This window comes from Mesocricetus auratus, unplaced genomic scaffold, assembly GCF_017639785.1.
Source record: "Mesocricetus auratus isolate SY011 unplaced genomic scaffold, BCM_Maur_2.0 Super-Scaffold_15014, whole genome shotgun sequence".
Lineage (NCBI taxonomy): Eukaryota > Metazoa > Chordata > Mammalia > Rodentia > Cricetidae > Mesocricetus > Mesocricetus auratus.
In genome coordinates, this window is record NW_024429186.1 from 13,655,260 (window position 1) to 13,668,068 (window position 12,809).

The 12,809-nt window shown below is 52.6% G+C and overlaps 1 protein-coding gene across 2 annotated transcripts in view; it reads right to left on the minus strand.

The window, feature by feature from the left end:
* Nucleotides 1-1,926: 1,926 nt before the first annotated feature.
* Nucleotides 1,927-12,809, minus strand: part of Bdkrb2 (bradykinin receptor B2) — a 29,394-nt gene continuing 18,511 nt past the window's right edge. For both annotated transcript variants that reach the window (XM_040742543.1, XM_040742542.1), the window contains 2 exons: nt 9,769-9,871; nt 1,927-6,716 (listed from right to left, as the gene is read on the minus strand). In XM_040742543.1, the coding sequence (XP_040598477.1) occupies nt 5,606-6,716; nt 9,769-9,842 (1,185 nt within the window). In that variant the 5' untranslated portion in view covers nt 9,843-9,871 and the 3' untranslated portion in view covers nt 1,927-5,605. The remainder of the gene's footprint in view (nt 6,717-9,768; nt 9,872-12,809) is intronic.

The following is a 12,809-nucleotide window of genomic DNA, read 5'->3' on the forward strand; positions in this document are numbered from 1 at the left end:
AAGCTTTTATCTTGCCGACACCTCCCACTATAACTTACCAAACCCCCTTTTCAGAGTCACAACCTCTCCTGGAGATGTTCTTGCTTAGAAAATTAGCTCTCCATATTACAGATAGAGAAACCGAGGCCAAAGCCAGGGGAGAGAGGAGGAGTAAAGTGGCCAGCTCGGGTCACATGGGGACTTCTCCTCCAGCTGTCACATCTCAGCGGGAAGAAGTGAGAGAAGCCAGACACCATCGGCACCCACACGTGAGTGTGTCAGACACCATCGGCACTCACACATGAGTGTGTCAGCATGAAATGTCTGAACGAGGCAAAAGGAGAGGCAGAGATGAGTGGCAACCAGAAGCTGTGGGATGGAAGGAATCTGAGGTGACAGCTAATGAATCTGGGATTTCACTTTGGGATGATGAAGATGTTCTGGAATTAAATAGCGGCGATGGTTTTGCAACTCTGTAAATAACTAAAGGCTGAAACAGGAAGTGTCAGGCGTATGGATTACATCTCAACATAATTTATAGGAGTGTATCAGCGTAAAGTCACGTGCTTCCCCTCTCACGATGGGACAACATTTCAATAGTCTCATCGTAAGTTGGAAACAGTACCAATGGAAAATTTAAGCTATACATCAATGCCACCCAACGTCTCAGCCTGGAAGCACAGCTTCATAGTGTGTGGTTTCCTCATGACTGTGACTCTGGAGCTGACCCGGGGCTGTGGTGTCTCTGCCCAGTGCAGAGAGCTACTCAGATGTATCACTAGCCTAGGAAAGGATTCTGATTGGACAGTCGAAGCCCGGGGCCATTGTAAAGTTGAAAATGTCTAGGTAGAACAATTGTAACTAGGGCTCGAAGACAGTTTGTTTATTGTGGCGTGAGTAGGCCAGACCCTGATATAGAAGCATGGGTGAAGCTACCTGGAGGTCCTTTCTCTGGTACTTTGTGGTTCTTGTTGGCTATGTCCTGTACACCTCAGAGTGTTTGGGGCTCCTTCCTTAAGAACTGTGGGCCCCAGTAAGTTCCTGACCTTGCTGACCTCCATGGAGAGGGGTGAGGTCCGATGTGGTGAGGATGAAACCCTTAGTTCTTAGCTCCGTGTGAAACACTCCATGGGCATGGTTGACCTAGGCCTGGCCTCAAGCCAAAACCCACAAACTTGAGCTTTCAGCCATTGTTCTCGCCAGCTCCTGACCACCGTTGCACATTCCTGACCCCCACATCCTCCCTGGACCTGGACGAAGGATCAGGGCTGTGTGAGGCTTGGCAGTGAGGTCAGAAGCACGCACTGCCGAGTTCTATGAAGCAAGCAGAGCCTTCACATTCTGAACTGTGAAGTCTGTGTTCAGTGACTTCCTCAGTCAACAAGCCATGGCCCATGGCCTGGCGTGAGTTCCTTTGGGGTCACCTGGGAGTCATTGTTCATGGCCTAGCTGAGTTCCTATAGGGTCACCTGGCACGCAGGCTATTTATCTTCACTTGTCCTTGACTGCCCTGGCCAGAGCGGATAGATGTGGAATTCCTGCTCTTGACTGATTTCTCGAGGCCTACCAGGAACTCTCCCCATGGATCTTATTGCCTGCTGGAGCCCAGAGAGGGGCCAATGTAGTGGAAGAAGAGTTCACCGTCCCACATGTAGATGTGACTGATGAGATTCTAGCTTATCTCAGGTTCATACACATATTCGTGCCCTAGATGGGTGGTTTGTCACGCTCACATCTTTATCTCCCTCAGGCACTGCAGACTTGGGGTGCTGAGTGTGGGGTGTAGGCTGACAAGAGAAATGCCACCTGAGGGGAAGTGGAATGTCTCCTGAGATCTGCCCAGGCAGCTGAGTATGGTGTAGCTGGAGGGTAGAGAATGAGGGGGTTAGAATAGATGGAGTCAGCGGAATAGACAGGGCCAGATTACCGAGGGTCTTACAAGCCAAGTGTGAACATGTAGCTTCCTTTATTCCAAGGGGTGTGGGTCATACAAAAGGTTTCCCTGTGGAGAGTATCCTCAGCACCATCACCACCATAACCACCAGCTTCTGCAACGCCTTCATCACCGTCCGTTACCATCATTTCTGCGACTATCTCCATCATTGCCACCATTGCTGACTCCCATCATCTCACCATCACAGATGACACCCATTCTGTCAAGGAGGTGCCACACACCGTTCTCAGCACTCTCCTTCACGAACCCATTGGCAAGTCTCTGACCTGATTGATGCTGTCGCTCATTCCAATTTTAAAGTTGCCGTGATATGGATGAGAATCCATCAGGAGCCCAGGGCACCAGAATGGGACTCTGCATCTCCCTGACTCTGAAAACTGAGCTCCCCAGAGCTGGTGGTCATCATGACCACAGCCTCCTGGGATCGTAGTCTTGAAAAATGCTGCTGTTATTTGAATGAAGAGTGGGAATTGAGAGACAGCTAACATTGGGGGTGAGAAGTGGCAAGACACAATGATTGGTCATTGAAAGACCCATGGGACACCAAGGGGGCAGAACCATTTAGGGATGGATAAGATGGGGGTGCAGAGAACACTGAGCCCTAGGTTTCTGGAATGTGCAGATTGAGCAGTGGAGTCACTGAATGAAGTTTTGTTTGATGAACGGGTGAGTAAAACCACGGAGAGTGGAGGTGGAACCTGAATGGAATTTGTAGGGACCCCCATCACTGGGGATATGCAAACAGTGGCTTTTCATGTTGGCACCATACAGGATGTTCTTGGTTTGAGGTGGAGGGCAAATGAAAGTATTTTATAGAAGTGAATGACCAGACTTGGCCATCCCTAGTGCTCTATGATACGGCATCTGTGAGGGGTTTGGTAATGAGCTGTCTGTGGAAGCATGGAGGAAGACACCCCAAATGCATGCATTTTCTGAAAATGTACAATTCTATTTGTTTAATATATTTAAGAGTGCATATTTCAATGCATATTAGTAAGAATACAAATTGTGTGTTGTGTCATGTTCCGCCCCTCCCCCCCAACACACACACTTTCTAACTCCTAAGGGACACACTTGGAGACCATTGACCTTCTCTCCAAGACAGAAGCCTCAGGAACTGCCAGGGTCAGTATCCCAGAGTCAGAGCTCCGGGGTTCAGGAACTGTGACACAGTCAGGCAAAACTATGCAAAACTCATCTGTTTATTCCAATGCACAGAAGAGGTGCGTGTTTACACAGGGCGTCCCCCCCCCATATCGGCACCCCAGCCACTTCCTCTGCACAAGCTCTCTGGTCTTTCTCAGCATACCATTTCCCTTCAGCGTGCCCACACAAGGCACAAGGGGAGGCTCTCCTCCTGCAGAGACCCAGGCGCTAACCCAGGGAGTCCAGGCTGTGGCCAGCTGTGTTCCTGGAGCCCACAGTCCACCAGCACCTCTTCTGAGGTCTGGGTCCAGCTTACCACTCACAGTATTGGCATGACCCGGTTCCATCCTAGCATAGCATCCTACCATTGCTTGTTTTCCTTTGCCAGTTAAGTTTGCTGGAGGAGGTCCAGAGGATGGGGTAGAAAAGGAATTTCCCAGGGTCTTCTCTGCTAGGAAATTCAAAGTCAGATTGGTCAGGATGCAAGGTTTTTTGTTTTGTTTTGCCACGGAAGCACTCCATTGGCTCCAGTGTGGCCAGAAACACCCGCTAACTCTGCTCACTTCCTGAGTCTCCACAGGTCCTGGGTTACTGAGTGGCCAGATCCTAAGTGGCTCGGTGTTAGAGGCTGTGCGGTGCATTCCTCATTTCTCCCCAGGGGCTCAGAGTTGTGTGAGTCACAGGGGCCAGTCTGTAACATTGTTACAGTTGGAGTCTGAAATTTCCCCTGCCAGGGTTCATGTTTCAAGCTCTTATTCCCTGAGTGCTGGCCCTATTTGGGGAAGCTATGCAAGCTTTAGGAGGTCAGACCGAGTTGGTGAAAGTCACTAGGGCAAGCCTTTGAAGGTCAGCCACATCCTGCCCCTGGTCTCAGTGGAGCCACTCCGATGTAAGTTGTCCCTGTCACGTGCCCAGGCTACAGTGGACTGAAACCCTTTTGATACTGTGAGATGAGATAAACCTTTTTTCTCCCTTAAGCTGTTTCTGTCCAGTAATTTGTTACTGGCTGTGAGAAAAGTAACTGATGTGGACACATGGAAAAATAAACTCCCACGCAAGATTTTGGAACTAGAAGTATGGTGTTTGTCACCTGAGTTGCTGGGACAACTGTCTCCACTGACAACTGAGCCCATCCAAGGCCTCTGAAATAGGTTCTAATGGAGAACCCACTGGCCCTGAAGCCGTCTCGGGCGGCTTTCCTCTCCTCTCTAGTGGAAGATCTGTTCAATGCACAGGTGTGTTGCTCGCACCCCCTCCCCCACCCTCTGCATCCCAGGTGTTCCCAGGCAGCACAGCCCACCTCTGCCATCACTCACGAGGCAGTCTGTGGCCATGTAGGGAGCTGGAATCAGTGTCCTGGGATAAGCTGACCTAGGATGGTATTTATGTAGCTTCCACTGCTTTGCGAGCCACTCTCAAATAAACCCCTGACTGGCGCCCCTTGGTCACAGACGGGGGCTCTGTGAAGCAGCGTGGACTCCCCTGGGCAGCTGCTGATCTGCAGCCAGGCTGTGAGCTGTGGATTCCCTGGGCAGGTCCCATCAGAACTCTTTATCTCTTGCAACACCAACCCTTGCAGTCTCCCTCCCTCGCCATGTACCAAATGCTTTATTGTGTGTGCATGGGGGTGGGGTGCTAACAGGGGAAGGCAGAAGCCAGGAGGGCCTCAGACACCTGCTGGCATGTCCTGTGTTTTCCAACACTGATTGTTCCCTGCAGGGTAGTTCCTGAGCTCGGTGACTTTCTCTGTGCCAGGAGTCTCTGTGTAATGTGCCACACAGTCACATAACACCTATCACTTTCCAGAGCGCAAGACACTCTCACGGCAGAGGAAGTGGAGGCCCCTGCTGTCCACTGTCACCTAGGCCCTGTGCTTTCTGCTCTCCCCACAGCTCTCCCGTTCATACACCATCGGCAGGCCCTGGGCATCCTCCACTTACGTTGCGGTTCCTTTAAGACTGGGTTGACAGTTACCCACTTCCGTCCTGCCCATAGCGTGTGATGCTGTGTATTCAGCAAGTGCTCCATGAATGCGCTGGAGGGTTCCCTTTCACTCCCCACCTTGTCTGAGGGTGAGAGGAGTGGCAGAATCCTGGAGTCCTTACCAGGGACTGCTTGAGTTTAACCTTCAGAGACCAAGAAGTCATCAAACCATGAGACCCGGAAGCAAGCGGGCCGGGTCTCCTGTGCATGTAGCCACAGGACTAAAGCCAGCAGCAGTTTTCCTGGAGAACTGTTCTTTCCCACCTACTGTGGGAAGGAGGTGTTGTCACTCCCATCCCTACCCCAGGACCCCTCCATTCATAGGGCCCCAGAATGCCAGCCAGTAAGGATAATCCCTCTGTGCTGCAGGGCACCCACTCCTCACAGCACGCTCATGCCATGAGACAGGTCTGGAATCATCTGCCTGTTTCCCTGGGGCTGCCTAGGATGATGCTTCCAGCTCCTTCCTGAACCCAGACTGAGTAGCCCAGATTGCGCCAGTCTTCACACATCCTGGCAGGGGTCCTGCCAGGCGGCTTCTGCTCACTGTCTGTTCCCTGTCCAGTCCTGCAGCTTGTGGATCTGGCGTTCCACTGAGATGGAGGTCTTCAGAGTCCCCAGGGAGTTCTCCACCTGGATGGGTTCCCCCATGCAGCCTCCCTTCCGGCACACTGCCTGGAACACCTCTCGAGACTTCTTCCGGAAGCGCTTGCCCACGATCACGTACACCAAAGGGTTGAGGCAGCTGTTGCTGTAGGCCACGTAGGAACTGATTTGTGTAATGACGTCGACCACATGCTCGTCCCAGCATCCAGACAGCACGCCGAGACGCAGCAGCGTGTCCAGGAAGGTACTGATCTGGAAAGGCACCCAGCACAGCACGAAGAGGCCCAGGACAGCCAGCACCAGCACAGTAGCCTTCCTCTCTGTCTGGATCTCCTTGAACTTCTTCATCTCGTTGTTCCTCAGCACCTGCAGGATCTGCACGGTGCAGAAGCTGATGACGCTCAGGGGCAGGAGGAACCCCACCAAGTTCAGCAGCACGTTGGTGAGCACCTCCCAAGTGCCGGACGGGTAGACGATGACGCAGGCGGTGACGTTGTAGCCCTCTTCGCGGTAGTCCCTCATGGTCCTGAACACTAGCATGGGTGAACTCAGAAGCAGCGTACAGACCCAGATCACCAGGCTGTAGATTTTGGCCCAGCGCACTCCGCGCATCCGGCCCATGGACATGGTCTTCACCAGGGCCAGGTAGCGGTCGATGCTCACGAGCATCAGGAAGCAGATGCTGCTGTAGAGGTTCATGTAGATCATGGTGTTCACCACGCGGCACAGCACCTCTCCAAACAGCCAGTCGAAGTTATTGGCGATGGTGATGGCCCAGAAGGGCAATCCGCAGGCCAGGATGAGATCCGCGGCGGCCAGATTGCCCAGGTAGATCTCCGCCACGGTGCAGCTGTTCTTGTGTAGGCAGAACACGCTGAGGACAAAGACGTTCTCCAGCGCAGCCAGCAGGAAGAGGACCCAGAGGAAGGGGGCCTGGGTGGCGTTGAGCCAGCTCCACCACTCGGTGTCTGGGCAGTTGTCGTCCTCTGAAAGGGTCTTGTTAAGAGCAGACCCGAGGGCATGTGTGGTGACGTTGAACATTTCAATGCTGAAAGAAAGGGGAGAAGAGACAGTTGTACTCTCAGGCCAGAGGGGGAAGCAGGGCGAAGGGGAAGGGGAAGAGGGAACGGTAGGGGAGGGAGGAATACAGAAGATGAGGGGGGACCAAAAGGTCCATCCACTCAGCTAACGGCTCCCTGGGGCAGTGAGGGTGTGAGAGGTGTCAGGACTCCAGTCCCTCTGTGGACGGCACTAGGGGACACTTGAGAGAGCCCTTTGAGAGGCCCTCTGTTCATGGAACCAATGGGTCATGCCATGTCTTGATCCACCCTAACAATCATGAGTCCCGTGCCTGGAGCCCCCCCCCCCCCAGTCTGCATGATGAGAGGATGTGCACACTATGTTCTCTCTCTTCTTGCCTAAGGGGCGGCCACCCCTCAGCCTCTCAGAGCTGGGTCATGGATGAGCAACGAATTACACTAGGGCAGTGATCTCATGCCTGGCGGAGAGATCGCAGCAAGACCACAGTGGTTTCCCTGGACGGCCTCCCCCCGCCCCCTCCCCCCGTGTCTTATCTATCTATGTCCTTGTCTACTGGCAGCCCCCCCCCCCGTCTTCCGGTAGAAGGAACATCTATGTCCTTGTCCACGGAGGTGAGCATGGGAAGAGAGGAGGCCAGGCTTTGGACCTGGGTTCAAACCCTGGCTCCTTTATCAGTTAACTGTGTGGCCTTGGACAGCTACTTAATGTCCCTGGACCTCTAAATGGTATAATGGGAATAATATTATATACTTCTTAGGATTGTGGTGGAGATCTCAAAAGCACTATACTTGGTTAAACAGACATGAGTAACTATCTATTTCTGTCCACCTATTGGAAACGGAAATCAAGCTAGCACGACCATTCACAAGTCCCTGAGGACTCCTCACCTGCATTAAGCCCTGGCCTCCTCTTTCACTTTTAGGTGACACTAGCACACAAGGCAAGCCCTTCTCGGAAGTGTCCAGACTGAGAGAATTTGCCTCTGTGTTCAGCAAAGAGGCACTTGGCTTGAACAAATGTTAGGTTCCAGCCCTAGCTGTGTGGCCTTGGGCATATTGCTTGACCTCTCTGGGCTTCCATTTCTACTTTCCTTGGACCAGTGTGCTATTCTCTTTCTGACTGGCCTGATTTGGTGGTTGTAAGGTTCAAATCAAAGAGTGATTGTGAAGATGCGTTAAAAAGCCTAACGCATACCCAGCATGCACATGTGATTGGTATGGCCCCTAAGGAATGGGTACTGGGAGAGACAAGGGGTCCCTTCCTAGAGGCCCATTGCTGGGTGGGTGAGAGGGGCACTAGGCGGTATCTGGGAAGGTTCTGTTCAACATCCTGGGACTTCCCATGAAGAGCCCCTGAGTATCTTCTGGGCTCGTGCCCCTGTGAAGCCAGGTGACGCATGGGTGACATAGTTTTGACCCTGGGGTGTCTGGAGCCTCTGTAGCTCCCATGGGGTAAGGAGTCCCATGGTCACCTGACTAGCTCCTAATAGCCATGGGTGCCTGTGTGATGAGAACTGGGTAGGACCCAGCATCCCCAGTTTTGTCGCCACCATTATCTCAACCACATCACTTCCGTCACCATCATCAGGGGCCCTGGAGCTGGTCCCAAAGGAGTTTAAAAAGTCCTGAGGATGGGGAGGACAAAAGAGCCCAGGGTAGAACAGTGACCCACCTCATCCATTTTGGGGTCATGAAGTGACATTGAACTTTGGAAGGTAGTCCCAGATATGAAAGGGGGCATGTGGGAGATGCGGGGGGAGAGGCTGAACAAGGGTCTCCGCTGTTGCCCTGGGAATGTTATGGATGTAGATGTCTCAATAACCAAAAAATTCTCCAATATAACTCCCTCTGGGTGACCGAGTCGAATTCTTCTTGCCATGGATGTGGTTGCACTTAGTGACATGCTGCTGACCTACAGTGGCAGTAATAGCGCATAATCTCCAAAGTGAAGTTATGCACCTTCCCGGCCTCACGGAGTGCTGGCCGTGGGAAGCCAGGCACCCTAGGGAGTGAACACTTGCAAGTGGGGCTGCCAACCCCAATGCAGTCTGTGCAGCTTCTGCACCCATGGCTCGGCCTCCTCCAGCGGAGCCTAGTCGTCGCCAAGCAGAGAGAAACTGCCACCTGCAGGCTGTCCTACACCCTGAGGACCTATGCCGCAGGCAGCTTCTTTTGGAATCTTCCAAGTGTCCTCGTTCCAGCCCTGGGACCTATTTCTGTGGACACGGAGAGCCCATGTTCTTACCAGCAGCTTGGGGGAGCTGTTTGCCCACTAGAGACTCAAGTACAGCATCTTAGTCACTCAGTGTTCATTCTGTGGGCCTGCACGCTAAGAAAACCCAGGAGTGTCGGGAGGCTGCCTGGCCAGTGAACATTGAGAACTACGGGACAACTCTCAGTGACCTGCTGGGTGGACATCTCTGCTGTACCTGCCATAGGAGGGACAGGTTAGGGTCCTCTGCTGTTCTGCCAGCACTGGTCTGTTAGGATGGAGCCCTGTCTCCTGACTCTGCTCTGCTCTGGCTTCCCTTACTGTTCTGTCTTCTGGCAGACATCAATTCCACAGTGACCCTGTCTTCCCAACTTGGACCTCTCTGATCTGATTTTTTTGTTTGTTTATTGCTGTTTTTTTTTTTTTTTGAGACAGGGTTTCTCTGTGTAACAGCTCTGGCTGTCCTGGCACACCTTGTAGACCAGACTGGGGCCTCGAACTCACAGAGATCCATCTGCCTCTGCCTCTGCCTCTGCCTCTGCCTCCCAAGTGCCGGGATTAAAGGTGTCTGTCACCACCTTCTTGGCCAAAGTTTGATTCTTTTACCTTTTTTTTTCCAAGGTTATCTTTTGATAGCTTGCCTGTGATGATGTGTCCTCGTGCCCTCCCCTACAGCTCACCTGTCATGATGTGTCCTTGTGTCCTACCTTAGTCCCACAAAAGCCCACTCCTGCTGCTCCTGAAGCTTTGATCTGAGGCCTAACATGGACGCCACTCCAACCATGATCCAGGACAGGATGCAGCCCTCCTGGGGTGACTAATAGTCAACTGAAGATCCCGTGACTCACCCAAAAGAGGCCGTGGTGGGCATGGGGTCCTCATGAACAGACAGGAGCATGGGTCGCTTCCAAGAATGAGGCATTTGTGTTCACGACAGAGAGGAATCTCTTCCTGGGGAAGCAGAGGAGAAAGCATCATTAGCTGTGATGATCAAAACACACATATCTGGGGCTGGAGAGATGGCTCAAGTGGTTAAGAGCACTGGCTGCTCTTCCAGAGGACCTGGGTTCAACTCCCAGCATCCACATGGCAGCTCACAACTCTCTGTAACTCCAGTTCCAGGGGATCCAGCATCCTCTTTTGACCTCCAAGACACCACACACACAGGCAGTATATAGATTCACACACACAAAACTAATTAATTGGAAGAAAAAACCCCTCATCATCCATGAGGATGCAAGATGGAGTTTAGGGCCCTTCCTGGACGTACAGATGCTTAACCTGTGCTGAGTGCAGGCACATACAGTGAATGCAAGTGCAGGGTCTACATTCAGGGAGCTTACAGGCTGTGGAGAAGGGGGTGGCACCACTCAGCTAGTCATGAAGACTTGCTAACTAGCACCAAATACAAGGACAATGGCTTTGCTGTGTTCCCAGAGGTCTCACGGGAGAAGCTTGGTGTCTATAAAAGATGGTATTACAGGTTCAGTCTGAACTGTCCTCCATAGGGGTATGTTTTGAACACTTGGTTCCCAGGGATGGAGCTGTATTGGCACGCCATAGAACCTTTAGGGGGTGGGGACTGTCCGACAGAGATGGGTCACTAGGGGCAGGCCTCTTGAAGGTCATATGAACTCCTGGTTCTGAGTCACTCTTTTTTTCCTGTCTCCTGCAGTGTGAGGAGCCTTGTCACATGCTCTCACTGCCACAGACTCTGCCATGCCTCCCCTGCCATCATAGACTGAACCCCGCTCTCCCCCAAGACTATGAGTCCAAACAGACCTTCCCTTCACTCAGTTTTGTTTCCGTCAGGTGTTTTAGCCCATCAGGCCTCCACAATCTGCCCAGGACTCCATGTGACTTGTTAGTCCTGCCTGGGAGGTGTGTAGGAAGCTGGGGCACATGTATGTACTTGTGAGTGTGAGTGCATGCTAACGGGTGTACCACAGATATATCCCACTCATCGGGTAACCACTCCTAAGCCAGAAGATTCTGGACACGGCATGGGCAGCTAGTGTCAGAGGCCAGGCTCTCCCAGTTCAGCCATGGGGGAGGAGACCAGCATAGATAGCTGGGGGCATGGGGAGGAAATGTATCCGAAGGCACCCAGATGACACTGGAAGGGGCCTACTGGAACCTTCCAAATCCAAGGCCAGGATCAGGAACTTACAAGAGTTAAGTCTACCTGAAAGCCAATGCCAGGATCAGGAACTTATAAGAGCTAAGTCTTCCTGCTTTTCCAAGAAGTGGAGATTTGGAAAGAGAAGAAACACCCCCATAGCCAGCCTTTCAGAGGGACCCTTCTAGGCCTCTGGGGGAAATCTAACTGTGTGTTTGAAGCACTGGTTTAATGACATGTCAAGAATTGGGGGGGGGTGTTTGTTAGTCCCAGGCTGGCTGTCCAGGAGAAGGGCAAAGATGCCTCTTCTGCCCAGGGGCTGGTTATCCTGTGACCTGGTGAAGTCCATTTGGATAGTTGCAGCCTCTAGAGACATTGGGTCCTTGGGCTTGGTGGCCCTGGAGAGGTCCCCAGTGCCCTCAGTGACTTTGTTATAAGTATCTGGGAAATATGGCCCAGACAGCCTCTGTTTTCAAGATAAAAGTAACGTGTGTCGTCTCCTCTCTTTGCCCCACATGTGGCTACCAGGTGCTTTATTGCCCGGGACTTGGCAACTAAAGGCTACCCCCTGCCCTGCTTTGTATATCTGGACCTCCAGTGTGGGTTCTACTGGGTCCTGCTTCAGACCACCCCTGTTCTCTGGGACCGCTCCTTGGGCTCTGTCATCTGGCTTCCCTGTGGGTCTGGCCAGGGTACAATCAGGAGATAGAGGGAGTGAAGACGGGGCATTGGCACTCCAGGTCCCTACCTTGGAGGCCCTTAGGGTCCAGAGTCCCCAGCTTTCACCAAGAGCACCACTGTCTAAAGGGGAAGGGCAGGGAGTGTGGTCTGTGCCAGCCCAAGGCAGCCAGATAGATGCCAGTCCCCCACCTGACTAATGCTACATGGTGTCTACACCTCTGCCTGTAGACCCTTTGGTCAACCTCTCTTAGTCACCCAGCCCGAATGTACCTTCTTACCCCTCCTGTGGTCCTGACAAACACAGTTTGGGACAGCGAGTTCATATACACGGAGAATGTTTACAAAAGAATGAGGGCAGGAACTTGATGCTCACGACAGCGGTGTGATGTGCTGTGTGTGTGTCGCGGTGGGGGGGTGGGCAGGGACGGGGCCCTCCCAGATGTTGGTTTGCCTGGGCTGACTCTTACAGATGCTGGGGGTGGGGGGGCTTCCAACATTCCTGTTCATTCGCATACTCAGCGTGGGCGGTGTCTTCTGGAGGCAGCCCAGATAGGAGGAGGCGGAAGAAGAAAGTTTCACTTCTTGTCTCCTTGCTTCATTCATTCTTGTTGGCAAACTCATCTCTTCTGCTGCTGCCGCATGCTGTCCCTATCGGCACTGCCCGGCTTTTGTGGGTTTCAGACAAGGAATGAAGACCAGAGGCCCCTTGGGAATCCTCCAGCTCTCTAACACCAGCCTGGGACAGCTGGGGAACCGGCCTTGTAGACTTAGCAGCCGGGGTCTTGGCCCCTCCAGAATGAAGACAGCCATTGTTGGACTACCAAGACCGTATTGTGTAAACAATCTCATAAACACCCTTTTAATGTACATTCCCTCTTATCTGTTCCACTCCTCTGGAGAACCCTGACCAACACAGACAGAAATCCTCCATGGGGCTGGTATTTTTCTCAGCTGTATCATGGAAGTTTATACCATAGCCGCTCCCTCCAGTGCATTCTATGGAGGGATGAGCCAATGCCAGTTAAGTGCCTGCCTTCCCAGTACCAGCAGGGGGCACTTCAGTCACAGTGTGTGTGTGTGTGTGTGTGT